At 44.0% G+C, this 17,213-nt stretch overlaps 1 protein-coding gene across 1 annotated transcript in view; it reads left to right on the top strand.

Annotated features, from left to right (window-relative positions):
• The window catches only part of CROCC2 (ciliary rootlet coiled-coil, rootletin family member 2), a 148,074-nt gene extending 132,223 nt beyond the window's left edge, over window positions 1-15,851 (top strand). Inside the window, exons 32-35 of the mRNA XM_084842016.1 lie at window positions 635-784; window positions 9,654-9,785; window positions 10,672-10,851; window positions 14,610-15,851. Of these exons, the coding sequence (XP_084698142.1) occupies window positions 635-784; window positions 9,654-9,785; window positions 10,672-10,851; window positions 14,610-14,693 (546 nt within the window). The 3' untranslated portion in view covers window positions 14,694-15,851. The remainder of the gene's footprint in view (window positions 1-634; window positions 785-9,653; window positions 9,786-10,671; window positions 10,852-14,609) is intronic.
• The last annotated feature ends 1,362 nt before the right edge of the window (window positions 15,852-17,213 follow it).

The following is a 17,213-nucleotide window of genomic DNA, read 5'->3' as shown; positions in this document are numbered from 1 at the left end:
ATTGTGCCTTTGTCTCTCTAATAACGCAGAGAAAATTCCAAAACTCATATCCTTTCTTCAGGCTGGCTTTGCCACCTCCATGAGATATTTATTTATTTCATTTCATTTCTATACTGCCCAATAGCCGAAGCTCTCTATTGGAAGCTGTTATTGGATAGCGGTGCCCAGACTTGTAAATAGTCTGGCCAGGGTGTAGCTCAGTGGTACAGCACATATTTTGTATGCAGAAGATTCCGGGTTCAGTCACTGGCATCCCCAGGTGGGAGAGAGAGAGAGACCCCTGTCTGAAACCCTAGAGAGCTGCTGCCAGTCAGCGCAGGGCAATCTGAAGCTAGATGGACCAATGGTCTGACGTTATGACAATGGTCATAAGGCGGCTTCCTGTGTTCCTATTCCTTTCCTGAAGGGGTATCAGTACAAAGGAAGAACACTTCCCAGCACTATTGCAACCCAGATCCTTTCTTTCCACTGGCCTAAATTGACAACAGACTGTAGAAGGGACGTGCTGATTTGCTATATGTATACCTGAATCATGGAAATGGTATTTGGCCAATGTGGACTATAACCGAGTCCATATCTATTCAACCAAGTGCTTTGGACCATTCTGTTTCTGTGGGTTTCTCTCCTTTGCCAGGATCGCCTGGACTCCATGCGGCAGGCGTTGTCAGATAGCAAGAGGCAGAACCATAGCTTGACTGATACAATACATTTGCTGCAAGATCAACTGGGTGAGATGGAGCTGCGGTGCAGAAACCTGGAGGAGCAGATGGAACATCTCCAAGAAGTGAGTAATGAGGAGAAAGGAGGATGAAGCAAGAGACAACGGTTTTGTGGTTTTAGCTATCTTGGATCGACCTCTAGCCTGGGTGGAGGGACTCCACCTTACACTTTTGATTATGTGGACTGCGGTAGGTCAGCTGTCCCAGGCACCTGTTTGAGAGTGCCCATGCCTTCACTGTTGATGAGTGGCAAAATCTCTTTCCCGTCTCTATACAATTTTATACGTTTTTCAAATGCATTTTTATTTTTTATTTTCTTAGAGGCTTAGAGAGTTTCCTGGCCATAACACTCAGCTGCAGGAACACTCTGAAATACCCTGAAAAGAAGAATAACAAGCAGCTTTTAATATAACAATACCTCACTAATTCATGACTTCCCTTAGAGAGTGTCTTTCAACCTTGTGCTCTCCCAGCCCAATCACACAGCACTTCCTGGCAGCCAGCTTGTCTCACATTTTCCCCGGTTCTGTTCTACACCTTCCAGGCAGGAGAGGAGAATTCTTTCACTACTCTTCCTTGAGTTGTGGAGCTTCCCATCTTACACACAAGGCACAATTATTCCCGGTGGAAAAGAACTGACAGAAGACATCCAGTCCCATCATTACATATTGCACTGAACTGAGGGTTGTTTCTCCTGGGAATGCTTAATCTTTTTTCTGCAGTTAGGAAAGCCAACACTGAGTAACTGTTGCACTATTTATCAACAATAAAAACAACACAGCATAAAAACAGTATGTAACAGTCAACAAAGAGGAACGAGAGTTCTAAAACGGGAAGGCCTGCTGGAATAATAGTCTTTAATTCCTGCTTAAAAACCTTCAAGGAGGTCAGCAGGAGCATTTCAATCAGCAGGACATTCCACAACTGAGGGGTGGCAAAGGAAAGGGTCCTCTTGCGTGTGGCTGCTAATCTCACATTAGGCAGCTGCAGTAGGTAGCCCTCAGAGGACCTTAGGTGGCACACTGGGACGTAGGGGAGAAGGCGCTCCCTAAGGTACCTTGGACCTAGACCATGTAAAGCCCTAAAGGTAAGAACCACCACTTTATATTTTGTTCGGAAACAAATTGGCTGCCAGTGTAAAGTTTTTTAAACTGGTGTAATATGGTCTCCAGGGTGTGTCCCGTCCCACCTCTGTTTCCCCTCCCACCTCTATTTTAAATGAGAGTTAATGTGCCCTCCTCTAGATGTGCCCAGTATTTTATAAAGTTAGTAACAATTATCCTTACAAGGTTAAAGAGATGGTGCTTTGTTGCCATTTCAAATTAATGGCATAATTGTGGCTATAAGCAAGATGGGCATCTGCACTTATCCTACACTTGCCCTCAGATACTCTAATGTGCACAAATAATGTTATGTGCACTTTCCCCAATTTCTCCTTGTTTCACTTTCACTTTGCACTTTAACACAGGATGAGAGTAAAGGAGTGTGAAATATAAATAGGATTATATTGCTCGTTCTTACGTCATTGCATCCCTGCACAGAAATGCATGCCATTAGCCAGGAAACTCTGCATCTTTCTACATTCTGCATGTGTAAGTGCACATGATATGTTTACTTGGTAAGGTGTGGACCTTTCATACTGCTGATAGTGGTAACGTCATAAAAAATGTGGCGATGAAAAGAGAATCTTACTTAGAACCTTTCCCTTTCAGGCACAGTACTTTAGTCCCTTTCTGTGAGTAGGAGTGAGTGTGCATGTTAACAGAACTTGTTTTGTGGCCCTTGTCCAGTGACTTCCCAATACACATGTGATTACTCCTCTCAGATTCTTTGAATGCCATCCAAATAATGCATTCTTCAGGATTCTTCATTAAAGTCAAATGTCAGGTTTCACAAATAAATATACACACACACATGCATATACATCCCTGGGCTACCTGCTTTCCTCTCCTGATCAGAGAAGCAACTAACATGCAGCTCCAAGGCATTGGTTCAAGTTCACAGAAATAATTTGTCACACATGTGTTTGGTATCAGCAGGGGCACTCTTGGATCAGCCTAATTAGCTCTAGTGATGGGGAAGCAAAATCCAAACCATGTGGCAGATCCTGCTCCTAAAGTTAATGCAAGCCTCTTCAAGCTGACCTTTGTCCCTATGGCACACACCCCTCCAAAAAGTGATATGTAAAAGTTTCCATATCTTTAGTCAGTGCTTGTCCCTTTCTCCTACTCTAGTGCCAGTAAACTTGTACTCTCTGTGGCTTTTCTAGTTTTTATTGCCTCCATTTCCAACCAGTTCAGTGCAGACAGCTGCCTCCAGAAGTAATTAGAACAGCTAGAAATCAGGGACTGAGTACCTGGATCTCGGACCTCTACTGCCTCCTGGGCAAGTTAAATTCAGAGGTGCATTTGTCTGAATTAAGAGGCTATAGATGCAGACCTGTACACATTTACCTGAGAATAAACTCTATTGAATTCAATGGGAATTACTTTTGAGTAGACATGTGTAAGGTTGCACTGTATGCCATTAAAGTCTAGGGTATCCGTGGGAAACATGTGGCCCTCCGCATATTGGTGGACTGTATCTCTCATCATCCCTAGCTAGCCAATGGTGAGGGCTGATGGAAGTTGGAGTACCTGGAGGTACTAGTCTTAAGGCATTCCTGAGCCTGCTTTGCCAAGAGCAGGTTTTGGACATCAAAATAAGAGATTGGAGATTTGGCATCCTTACCTTTGGCAGCAATTACAGCTGTGAGTCTTTGGGGGTAAGTCTCTACCAGCTTTGCGCATCTGGATCCTGCAATTTTTGCCCATTCTTCTTGGCAAAATAGCTCAAGCTCTGTCAGGTTGGATGGGGACTGTTGGTGAACAGCAATTTTCAAGTCTTGCTATAGATTCTCAATCAGATTGAGGTCTGGGCTTTGACTGGGCCATTCTGAGACATTCAGGTTCTTGTTTTTAAACTACTCCAGTGTAACTTTGGCTGTGTGTTTAGGGTCATTGTCCTGCTCAAAGGTGAACCTCCGCCCCAGTCCCAGGTCCCTTGTAGACTGAAACAGGTTTTCCTCTAGAATTGCCCTGTATTTGATTCCATCCATCTCACCCTCAATCCTGACCAGTTTCCCAGTCCCTGCCAATGAAAAGCATCCTCACAACATGATGCTGCCACCACCACGCTTCACCATGGGGATGGTGTTCTCAGGGCAATGAGCACTGTTGGCTCATTGCAGATAGCATTTTTTGGTAAGGCCAAAAAGTTCAGTTTTGGTCTCATCAGTCCAGAGAACCTTTTTCCACGTGTTTGCTGTGTCTCCCACATGCCTTTTGGCAAAATCCAAATCGGATTTGATATGAGTTTTTTTTTCAGCAATGGCTTTCTTCTTGCCACTCTTCTGAGCTGAGCTTTGTGGAACATCTGGGTGATAGTTGTCCTATGGACGGTTTCTCCCGCCTCAGCTGTGGAACTCTCCATTGGCCTCTTGGTTGTTTCTCTGACCAATGCCCTCCTTACCCCATCACTATGTTTTGGTGGACACCTTCTCTAAGCAGAGTCGCAGTTGTGCCATATTCTTTCCATTTTGTAATAATGGATTTAATGGTGCTCCAGGGGATGTTCATAGTTTGGGATATTTTTTTAATAACCCAACCCTCCAGAACTTTATCCCGGACTTGTTTTGATAGCTCCTTGGTCTTCATGATGCTCTTTATTTAGATATGCTCTCCAGCAAACTCTGGGGCCTTCCAGAAACAGGTGTATGTAATCTGAGATCATGTGACACTTGAATTGCACACTGGTGGACTCCATTCAATTAATTATGTGACTTCTGAAGGCAGTTGGTTGCACCAGAGCTTATTTAGGGGTGTAACAGCAAAGGGGGTGAATACTTACGCAACCCAGACTTTTCAGTTTTTTATTTGTAAATCATTTTGTAAAATATGTAGATTTTTCCGCACTCTGACATTATGGACTATATTGTGTAGATCAGAGACAAGAAATCCTAATTAAATCCATTTTAATTCCAGGTTGTAACACAACAAAATATGGAAATGTCAAAGGGGGATGAATACTTATGCAAGGCACGATGCATATATTTTCTTGGGAACTATTTAGAGTTTTTGCCAGGCTTGTCTTTTCTGTCTATTTAAAATGTGTTTTATTGTACTGTAACTGTCAGAGGTTTTTTTTTTTAATTACATAGCAATAACGCCAAACATGATGAATGATATGCTGATATTTTTTGTTAAAGTAAGCATCTGGTAGCTACACCCAACAAAAGAAATCTTTTAATAAGAATGAAAGGAGAGCTTTTAACCCGTCTCTGATTGGCCAGCATATGCAGTGGATAATTCACTCCTGAAACTGGGCTAAAACAAGACCGTGACCTGTTTCGCACGTCATGGTTTATTTAACCCATGGTTTGTTACCCTATACAGGGTTTATCTGGCAGAAGATCAAACCATGGTTTATTTTCTCAATACATGGGTTGTTTTGCCCACTCCCTCCCTGTATCCCAAATGCCTTTGCAGTATTGTAGTACTGGCATGTAGAGCAGGTGGTTTTTTGGTCCACTTTTGCCTGCTGTCTCTGTAGCCTGGCAAAACAACCCATGGCACTGGATTCATGTGTAACAACAACCCATGGTTTAAACAACTCAGAGTTCACAACCCAAGAACAAATCATGGATTCTCTTTCTGGTTATTTCTGGTTAACAAACTATGGTTTATTAGCATGACTGGGTTCATACTTCACAACAACTCAGAATGCAATAACTCATAGGTTAAATAAACCATGGGTTAGCGTTATGTTCAAACTAGGTCAATATGTCATACGTGAATGCATTTAATGTGTTTGATTTTAATAGTGGCCATGGAGGGGGTCAGGATCAGCAGTACGGCATGCATGGGGCTGGTGGGCAGGGGTAACTCTTTCCCCTGTGCCACAGTTCTGATGAAAATTGCCCTCCCCTGAAGCTGCTGTTCTCCTCCCAGTGCAAATAGCAGCTTGGAAGTAATTTTTATCAGGATCTGAAGCATAAAGGGAAAGCGTTAACAATTCCACCCCCAGCTGCTATTTAAATACAGCTGCTATTTAAAAACACAGACATATTAAGTGCGTTCACTCATTTAAGTTAGGCCCTCAGTGGCAGAGACAGCCCTGCCATAAAGTAGAGTGAATGGACCACCAGAAGCAATAAATTTGGGGCACCATTAAAGAGTAGCAAGTTGTTTGTTACTTAATTGTATATTATCACACATTGGAAGGAGAGAGGAGATGTGGCTTTTCTGCTCAAACACCAAAATATTCAGTTGGTTTCCAAAATTTCAAATATGGGTTTCCACCAATGAATTTTCCTTGTTTCAAGGCTTATCCACCATACATCCCTCCAGTTTACTTCAACATGAAAATCATTCCCATCTCCCGCAGCCCCCTGTGTTACATTATCCATTAATAGCTGCTGGGGGCCTGGGGTCTGCAACCCACCAGTGACTCACAGTGTGTGCCTTGGCAGAGTTTTAGACAAGCAAGCACTACCTTATCTTCATCTACTTAATTTTAGAGCCAGTGCAGTCCAATAGAAGAGAGAGGTTGGGCTTGGTTCCTGTGGACATGGATATGTTGTGTGGATTTGGGCAAATTAGCTTTCTGCTTCAGTTCTCCCATTTGTGTAAAATAATGTTCCATGTTTGTAACTGTGTCTGCTTATTTGTCCACTTTCTCCTCCTGAACTGCTTTCCTATCTTAGGTGAAAGAGGTACTTAGGCTGAAGGGAATACAAAGAAAAAAAGAATAGTGGTTGATGGTTGCAAGGTGACCTTTTTAAAAAAGAGCCATCCCTTTTTCTAGAACCCTATATTCCCATAATAAAGCACAGTGGCTGGATTTGCACATCACATGTTACTGTAAACAAGCCAATGTGCTGGTCCACACCACTCAATTGCTCCCACTTGGTTCCTCCTCCAAGAACCAAGTTGATGGCCTCAGTTGATGGGGATGTACCATCTCTAGCAGAAGTGAGCTTCACTAGGAAGGGTTAAAGAATGTTCTTGCCCAGCCCCTCCAGAAGTGGTAGGACAGGTCAGGCTTGGCATTTACTAGAAATTATTTATTGTTCATCTTAATGGATTGTTCTAGCTGCAGAAATGAAGAGGGTGACGAATGTGATATTTTTCTGTTATGGCAAAACAGCATTATAAGCATTTATCTCTGCAAGCATAAAACAGCCTTGTGTTTAGTGCCCCTGAATTCCCCCATGCACAACCCCTTTCCCTGGGCTGAAGAAAGGGGAGAAGCTAAGTTAATGAGTTCCAGAAGATCAGCTGTAAATGGCCAGGGAGGGTAATTCATATCAAGCTCATAAAACCCTTTATTGGTGTCTCCAGAGGGGAAATCCGGATGTGGCCGTTTATTTATTCTGGATTTTGCCTCTCCCTCTCCCTCTCTGCTCCATTTAATATTTTCTTCTAGTAAGTTTGCATGGTGTTTTAAAGGGACAGAATATCCCATCACCCCAACCATTATTTGGAAGCATTCTCTCTTTGCAGAGCACAGTTAACTCCCCCCTCCATTTCAGTCCTACCCCTCTATTCCCCCTTCCAGTTCAGGATCCATGTCCCTTCCAGGATGATGGTTTGTTCTCTCTGAATCTGAATCTCAGTTCTGTTCCAAATGGCTAGGCAGCTGAAGAAATATGGTGGAGTAGGATGGCATGGGTGGGATTTGTTATACTTTGCCTTGACCCAGACTCTTTTGAAGGAAGGGAAACTCCATTCAGATCTAGTGGGGGTAAACCTAAAGCCAATTTATACATTACCTAGAAACAGGCAAAGAAAACATGTGAATGACATATGATGCTTCTTTTCCCTATTTCTGCTGTAACGTAGAAAACTGACCTTTTAAATAATGCCCCAAAGTAGTAGCATGCTCTTCCAAAGTAGTCTTGAAATGTTAAATTCAAAATAACAATAAATTCCTGGATTTCTGTGTAACCCAGAGTGCACACATTTAGAAAGTTTTATTGTCGCAACCTAAGTCATTTCCAAAATGGTAACGTATTTTGAATATTGAGAATTCAGAATACACTGCAAGTTTGTGAAATTCAGTTCTCAGGTAAGCCAAGCAGCATTGTGGCAATGAAATAGAACATAAGGACATAAGAAGAGCCAGTCTGAATTAGAACAAAGGCTTGTCTAGTCCAGCATTCTGTTCACACAGTGGCCAACCAGATGCCTATGGGAAGTCCACAACAGGACATAAGTGCAATAGCACCCTCCTGCTCGTGTTTTCCAGCAACTGGCATTCACAGGCATACTGCCTCTGATACTGGAGGTAATATACAGTCATCAGGACTAATAACCATTGGTAGCCTTATTCTCCATGAATTTGTCTTATCCTCTTTTAAAGCTGTCCAATTTGGTGGCCATCACTACATCTTTCCATAGTTTAACTATTCCATAGTGTAACTATTCACTGTGCAAGAAGTACTTCATTTTATCTGTCCTGAATCATCCACCATCCAGTTTCATTGGATGACCCCATGGTCTAGAATTATGAGGGAGAAAAACTCCCTATACATTTTCTCATCACTGTGCATAGTTGTTTGTGCATATACCCCCACACACACACCGTGCATATACCTCACACACACACCGTGCATATACCCCCCCACACACACACACATTCACCTTTTTTCTAAACTATAAACTAAACTAAAGCCCCAAACGTTGTAACCTTTCTTCATAGAGGAGTCGCTCTAACCCCCTGATCATTTTGGTTGCCCTTTTTTGCACCTTCTCCAGCTGTTATATAACCTTTTGGAGGTGTGGTGATCAGAACTGTTCAGAATATTCCAAGTACGGTCCCACCATAGATTTGTATTATAGTTTTAGCCGTTTTATTTTTTATTCCTATTCTAATGACCCTCAACATGGAATTTGCCGTGTTTCTCAGCAGCCATACACCGGGTTGACATTTTTATCAAGCTATCCATTACGACCCACAAATCTCTTTGTTGGTCAGTCCCCGCCAGCTCAGTCCCCATCAGCATATACATGAAACACGGATTTTTTGCCCCAGTGTGCATCACTTTTCATGTGCTTTCATTAAACCACATTTGTCACTTTAATGCCGATTCTCACAGTTTGGACATCTTTTTAGAGCTCTTTGCATCCATTTCTGTTTTAACCACCTTAAATAACTTGGCATTCTCAGCAAATGTAGCTGGCATCCAGATCATTTATGAGCAAATTAAAAAGCACTGGTCCTTGGACCAGATCTGTATACATCCCTCTATTGTGAGAATTGAGCATGTATTCCTATTCTCTGCTTTCTGTTTGTGAACCTGTTACCAGTCCATAAGAGGACCGCTCTTCACATTTGATTTTCACTTAATTCCCCCTCATCCCCATTCTTTCTCATTTCTGGCTGCTCCTCTGGCATTTTCCTGAGAAGCCAGTTCTTTTCTGACTCTAATTAGCTTTATCTGAAGGTGCTTTTGCAGCGCTCTCCACATTAACTCCAAATTTGCAGTGTCAGAGGGATTAGAGGGCAGAGCCAATGGTGACTTTTAAGCACATGAGACAAATTCACATGTTGTATATTGGGAGACAATTTGCCGTTTGTTTTTTTAAAAGGGAAACAAGCAAATTGTGATGACGCTTGTGCGTCTGTCCTGGAACTACCTGGGCTGTGTTTGCTGGTGGCTGCCTGTGATGTATACTGAGAAACTATATTAGCACTTTGTGGGAGACATCCCAGTCTCTTCAAAGAAGATTAAGGTCTTCTGCCCGCTCTCACAAGTCTAGCAAAATCTCACCATCGCTCTTCACAAACTGTAGCAAAACTGGGAGAGCTGGCAGTATGGGGAGAATAGCACATGAGAGCAGCATCTGGGCTCTGTCAGGGACTGAATCAGGGATTCTGGTGTCTTGTCTTCAGGAAAAGCATGAGAAATTCAGGAAGGAAGATGACACCTTTAGACTGAGTCAGATGAGGGGGCAGCTGGATCGGTCCCTGAGCAGCCTGCAGCAGGAAATGGAGGACACCCTGAGGCAAAATGAACGCCTGCAGGTCAGTTGGACTCATTGGACCTGGCTGGGAGGGCTACAGGGCATTACTACCATGATTGACTTTGTGCAATCTGGTGCCCCATAGAACTTTGGGGATAATACATCTCCCGGATTCCAATCTGAAATGTGCTTTGCAAAGCCATTTGCTAGCCTTGCAAAAAGAAAACCCACCTCATTCTTCGATCTGACAGCCAAACTGCTTCCTACCCACCATCTCCATCTTGTGCAATAATGAGTGGGCATAATTTACCTTTCACCCCCTCAGCTCAGTTGTCTCAAGCACAACAACCAGAGGAGAAAGCAGTAAAAGCTCATCTTTGGCATCACCAGCATTTCTGAAGCCAGCCGTGAATCCTGTTCAGTCCTGTTGCATTAGGGAAAAAAGTAATTACTCAGTTTGAGCATAAAACTGCTTACAAGACAGGCTGAGATGAAAAACATGAGGGAGTGGGAGGTGGAGTTGCTTGGCTGCTTTGGGGGCTGCCTGAGAGAGGGTTACATATATTGTGGGGAATAAATGGATGGGGAAAGGCGGCTAGCTACGCAGGTTCTGTTTATGCCCCCGTCCATGCTGCGGTATCTGTCTGAGCTCCAAATATACTAAGGCTATGGGCCTAGAGCGCATAAGTTCCAGCTACTGATAACCATCCCCTCTGTGAGCAGAGAGGGTACAAAAGTGAGAAACAGACTACCAACATCTACCTGTGTACAGGACTGAGACAAGCAAAGACCTAGTATGTTGGTCTCCTTGTGCAGTCACTTTCTACCCAGTACTATAATAAGAGAAAGCCGACCTTAGAACTCCAGAGGATTTAGCAAAAACCAACATGTTCAGGCTATCAGGATCACAGCCTTGTGGAGCTGGACACTGTTCTTATTCATTCTAGGCCCAGATTGCAGAGTTAGAACGCACACATGCCCAGCGTCTGGTGGAGCTCACATCCCGGCATCAGCTAGACTTGGAGTTGGAAACAGAGAGGCTGCGCAGTGCTCAGCTCCAAGCTGAACGAATGCTGGACTCGCGGGAGAGAACCCATCGGCAGAGGGTGAAAGGCTTGGAGGAGCAGGTAGACCAGAGCAATAAACTGCATATTTCTTTTCATAAGGGCCGGTGTCAAAGGTCGCCATGGTTGGGCACCTGCCCACACTCCATGAGCTCCCTGGAACTGCTCTTCCTGTTTACCACTGCAACCTGCTTGTTCACCCTCCGCTCTGGCTAAGGCAACAGTGGTGCTGTGAAGAAGGAGCAGTAGATGCCACTGTCTATTTGCTCATTGGCTCTCTGCCTGGTAAGCGAGTAGGTAGTAGTGAGGAGGAGGAGCAGCAGCAATAGGAGCTGGTGACAATGGCAGTGAGAAGGCAGACTCACTGAGGGACAGGGGCCACTGAAGGTGCCTTGCCCACAGGCCCTCAAAACCTGGAGCTGGCACTGGTTTTCATATCCAAATTCCACAATGATGCCTGAGTTCTGTGAACAGAATAATGTGTTCATTGAGAGGATTGTGCCAAATTTGTCATGAAATATGGAGTTTTAGGGCAAACACTGGTGGTGATGGAAAGAATGGGGAAAGTATTGGGCAAACTGGCATGTCTGAAGGCAAAATGATGAAGATATTGAAGAAGAGTACGCTGCTGCTTCCAGATTCCTTCTCCTTCTGAATGCTCGCCAAGTCTCCAGATGGTTTAAAGCAGAGGCAGGCCAGGAGTTATTCTGCCCATCAAATTCTCCAAATGGCAACCTGGTTCCAAGGGATTCATTTTAGGAAGCCACTAGCTTTGTATGCAAGAAAAATACATGCAGAATATCTCTTGCTGCAGAATGCATGGAGGGCCTCCAAGCGAGACAATGTCCAGTGCAGAGGAGCAAAAGGTCAGAGTGCACAAGCTAACCTGTTAAGGCCTAACCAGCTTATAAAAAACTTATGTGTTCAGTTGCTTGCATCTCACAGGTACGAGTGCTAGGGAGCTGGGATTGAGCAACTGTACAAAACATATATTTACCACCACACAATATGTAAAGTAGCACTCAAGACTGCACAACACAACAGCTAGAAGAGGAGGATGAGTAGGACTGCGTGAGAACTGGAGGAACAGGGCAGAGAACAAATAGCTGAACAGTGGTTCAGCTATTAAATAAGGATGGCAAAACGATAACAGATGACAAAGAAAAGGCAGAAGTGCTCGATTCCTACTTCGGCTCAGGCTTCTCCCAAAAGAGGGTCTATGAGCCCCCTGGCAATGTACAGGCTAAAGAGGCAGGATTGCAGCTCGAGATTGATAGGCATATGGTCAAAGAGCACCTAGGGCCAGATGAACTGCATCCTAGAGTAATAAAGGGATTGGCAGAAGAACTCTCAGAACCACTGTCTATTCTCGTTGAGAAATCATGGAGGACGGGTGAAGTGCCAGATGACTGGGGGAGGGCTAATGTTATCCCTATCTTCAAAAAGGGCAAAAAGGAGGAACCTGGGAACTACAGAGCAGTCAGTCTGACATCAATCCCTGGGAAAATTCTGGAGCAGATGATAAAGCAATCCATCTGCAAGCACCTTGAAAACAATGCAGTGATTACTCGAAGCCAACACGGATTTGTCAAGAACAAATCCTGCCAGATGAATCTGATCATAATTTTTAATCAGGTAACCTCCCTTGTGGACTGTGGGAATGCTGTAGACATCATATACCTCGACTTCAGCAAAGCTTTCAACAAAGTGCCCCATGATATCCTGATGAGCAAACTCTCAAAGTAGGCTAGATGAAACAATGATCAGGTGGACCACAGTTGGCTACAGAATCGGACTCAAAGAGTGCTTATCAATGGGATGTTCTCAAACTGGGGAAAGGTAATGAGCGGAGTACCACAGGGCTCAGTCCTGGGTCCAGTGCTCTTCAACATTTTTATTAATGACTTGGAGGAGGAGGTGGAGGGAATGCTGATCAAATTTGCAGATGACACAAAGTTGGGCGGGATAGCTAATACTTTGGAAGACAGAAACATGATTCAAAGGGATCTGGATAGACTGGAGCGCTGGGCAGAAAACAACAGAATGACATTTAACAGGGGTAAATGCCTACTTCTGCACCTGGGAAAAAGAAACCAAATGCACAGTTAACAGATGGGGGATACGTGGCTCAACAATACTACAAGCGAGAAGGATCTTGGAACTGTTGTCGATCACAAGCTGAATATGAGCCAACAATGTGATGTGACTGCAAAAAAGGCAAATGCTATTTTGGGCTGCATTAATAGAAGCATAGCTTCCAAATCCTGGGAAGTACTAGTTCCCCTCTACTCAGCACTGGTTAGGCCTCATCTGGAGTACTGTGTCCAGTTCTGGGCACCACATTTTAAGAAAGATGCAGACAAACTGGAGAGGGTTCAGAGGAGGGCAACAAAGATGATCAGGGGACTGGAAACAAAGCCCTATAAAGAGAGACTGAAATAACTGGACATGTTTAGCCTTGAGAAGAGAAGACTGAGGGGAGATATGATAGCACTCTTCAAGTACTTGAAAGGTTGTCACAGAGAGGAAGGCCAGGATCTCTTCTCGATCATCCTAGAGTGCAGGACACGTACTAATGGGCTCAAGTTACAGGAAGCCAGTTTCTGGCTGAACATCAGGAAGAACTTCCTGACTGTTAGAGCAATACAACAATGGAACCAATTACCTAGGGAGGTAGTGGGCTCTCCCACACTGGAGGCATTCAAGATGAGGCTGGACAGCCATCTGTCAGGGATGCTCTGACTTGGTTTCCTGCATTGAGCAGGGGTTTGGACTCGATGGCCTTGTAGGCCCCTTCCAACCCTACTATTCTACAATGCTATGATTCTAAATCCAGCCTACTGCTTGGTAGAAGACTTTTTCACCATAGGGACCATCGTACCACACTCTTGTTCTGCTTCAGTTTTGTAGCCCTAAGCTAAGACCATGATATCATGGCGTTAATGGCAGTTATTAATATTCACAGCACTTAGCCATGCTGCAACCCAAAGGAAAAGAGTTATGAACTTTCCTCTCTTATTCTTATTTCCTCTCTTATGGTGTGAAACTCCACACCTGAATGGGTGCCACTCTTGTGAGAGTTGGTGAACATGTTTTGTTTGGGATGAGTAGTTCCCTCGCTTTTTTGAGAGAGAGCTCACATCTGATAAGCAACATCTCTTGCTCATGAGAATTCGTACTACCCCTCAAAAGACAGAGAGAGAGAAGTGGGTGAGGGAGGAAATACAGTAGGAGAGCTCTCCTCGTAGGCCATGGGGCTATGTGCATATGCAGCCTGAATTCATGTTTTATAGCTCCCTGTTTGGAGTTCTCCAGTTCTAAAAACAAACAAACCCAAAACTCGGGGAATCTATCAATGGATATTATTGAAGGTAATTGATGGTGCTTCCTGGGAATATCCCAAAACCTTTAACTTCTGGAAGTTGAACAACCAGTGTGATATAACAGATGCCTTGAACTTGGGAGACTTGGATTTAAATCCTCAGTCATGAAGCTCACATCGTGGAATGGTTTGCATGACACGAACCTGTGCATGCCAGTTGTGTGTTGGCCTGATTTACATAATTACCCTCACCGGGCTTCTTGTGTCATCTGAACCCAGCAAGCATAGCTTGTTGGGGTGGTTAACAAACTACCCAGAACCCATGGCCTGTTGTAGAGTTGTGGGATGGTTTGTTAATCACCCCAGCAAGCCATCCTCACCAGGTTCGGACAACACAAGTAGTTTCTCCGATGGATCTGGTACTGGGCACTGTTAGAGACAAAATATTGGGCTAAACTATTTAACCTTGTTTGTATATGTCCATGTTATGTTTCCCCAGGTGAATGCTCTGAAAGAGCAACTGGATCAAGAAGTGAGGAGAAGACAAGCATATGTGAGCCAGATGCTTCACACTGTAAAATGATTCAAAAACAGACATTGTGCTCTGATCTAGGATGACCAAGCTCCGAACCAGTTCTTCAGCAGGATCCTTGCAGCTCAGGCATTAGATTTATTCATCTCTTGCATTGGGGCACTCCTCATCTGATTCATAGTCAGAGAAACCAGAGCTCCAAGATTAGCAAGTAACGTTCCCTCACCCACCCGAGTAGCACATACCCTGAACACTTGGAAGGCACAGTAAAGACAGCAAATGACCGGGCAGCATGCTGCCAAGAGGAAACCCTGCTGTGGGGGCAGCTGTTCTCTCTAAGATGCTTGAAACCCAGGGCACTGATGCTTAACTAATTAATTTAGAACATTTGACAAGGAGGGGATTCTCTGTTGTTTCGGGTAGCATATCCCTCATGATCTCTGTAGGCTGTACAAATTGTAAAATTCCATGGGCCTGATTGTTGTTGTTGTTCAGTCGTTCAGTCGTGTCCGACTCTTCGTGACCCCATGGACCATAGCCCGCCAGGCCTTCCTGTCCTGATGGGCCTGATAGGAGCACCTATTATTTAAATACCACTGCATTTCCATCACTCGTCTGGTTATTTTATTCTCCCTCATGGTTTGAATTGCTGCTGTCAAGTACTTTCTGGTGCATCATGTAATATAATAACCTTACCTGCTTACCTAGTGACACACATGGTGGCTATCTGGTTGTAGCCACGTTGTCAGTGTCATCACAGATCCATACATCACATACCCTTCTGGAAACAGGAGGCAGATACTTCTGCTGGCATCAAAATCAGACCATGTTGTAAAGAGAAGTTAGGAAGCAGAGTGTGACCACGCCCAGGGATTGATCAAATCCTTTGCTGTGTCTATGAACATCAAGCCATTTTCATGGTGGCAGGTGGCTGAGATTAACTCAAAGCCAAGCCATCTTATGACTTGCTGGCCCCGAGATATGTCAGAGTGTTAACATTCAACATTCCACCCACTCTGCCGGCTGACAGGCTCCAAGGAAATCCCTTTAGGAATCAAACTTTGGTTTCCTTGGTGACGACAGGGAACCATCTTGGAGTTGCTGTGAACGTCACCTGTTAGCATTATTCCACATTTTTTCCTTGTGAATGTTTGTTTTTCCAAATGTGTACTGCAAATTATTAAAATAAAGAACCATTTCCTGAGAAATTGAGACCAATTTTCACTGTTTTATATATATAAATGCTGCAGATTTCCCCACTGGTTTATTAAGTATTTGATTCATAGCCTTGAAACTTGTACAGCTTTTAACAACAAAAGGAGTTTTTGACACTTTAAAGAGTAACAGATTTATTCATACCAACTGAGTATTTGTTCTTCTGATGAACCAGTCTGTGATCCACAAATGCTTTTGCTACAATAAGGGCACAATCCTATGCATGTTTAGATGGAGAAAGTCCTACAACTCCCAGCATTTCCCAGCTCCACGCATAGGATTGCACCCTAATACTGTTACAACTTTAAGGTGCCACAAAACCCTTTGTTTTTGATGCAACAGACTAACATAGCTACCCTTCTGGAAGTTGTACAGCTCTGTATTACAAAATTCTTTTCTTTCTTCATTAAATGCAGCATAAAGACCCATCACCTGAATATAACCCCACGTAGTGTAACCCAGGTCATGCTCTATATTAGAAATTTAAATAAGTTTCAGACTTGCTTAACCACCAGGGCTCCCACACAGGAACTGTAATTCTGTGGAGAGCGCTAAGGATTGCTAAGAATTCTCAGGACTCATAAAATGATGTTCCTCGGGTTCTTTTGAGAAGCCTTTATCAATAAAAACAGCTTCAGATTGGCATTTGAGCAGATGAACCCTCTCTCGGTGCACATTGAGTGAGATGTTTGGTGCCCAGTGATGTTGGCGGTTTATTTTTACCACTGTTTATTGCTTGTGTAGCTGTTGTAAGTTACTTTGGCTCAACACCTGGTGCAGGGTGTACAAAGCCTTAGGACTAGGCCTCCTCCTAAGCTGGTGTCAAACCCAGAGATGGCTCCAGGTTTTTGACAGCTCTTGGGCAGGACACCCTAATTGGGACCCTCCCTCAGTGAGTCTGTCTTCCCACCATCATTGTCACCAGCTCCTATTGCTCCTCACCCTCTTTCTCATAATTGCTACCACTTGCTTGCTTGACAGGCAGAAAGCCATGGATCAACCAGGCAGTGGCATCTACTGCTATTCCTTCTCACCACCACAGTTGTCTGTGCCAGAGCAAGATGCAGCTGAACAAGCAAGCCACAATGGTGAAGAGGAAGAGGAACTCCAGGGGCCTCTTCAGTGGTCCCCTGCTGGAGTGTGGGCTCTTGGCAGGTGCCCAACCACACCTACCCTTGACGTTGGCCCTGGTCAAACCACACTTCCATTGACTTCAGCCGGAAAATACACGTGCACCAAAAAAAGGTGGCTGGTTTAGTCCTTTAAACTCATGTAAGTTAGGGTTAATTTAGCTGAGCCCCATTTAATAGTTTCTGCCCTATCTCATGTAGGCCAGATTTCTGCACAGAAGCAACA

The sequence above is a fragment of the Heloderma suspectum genome, chromosome 3, assembly GCF_057233095.1.
Source record: "Heloderma suspectum isolate Gila_16-S chromosome 3, 16-S_ref, whole genome shotgun sequence".
Taxonomy (NCBI): Eukaryota; Metazoa; Chordata; class Lepidosauria; order Squamata; family Helodermatidae; genus Heloderma; species Heloderma suspectum.
This window is presented reverse-complemented; position numbering and strand designations above follow the sequence as displayed.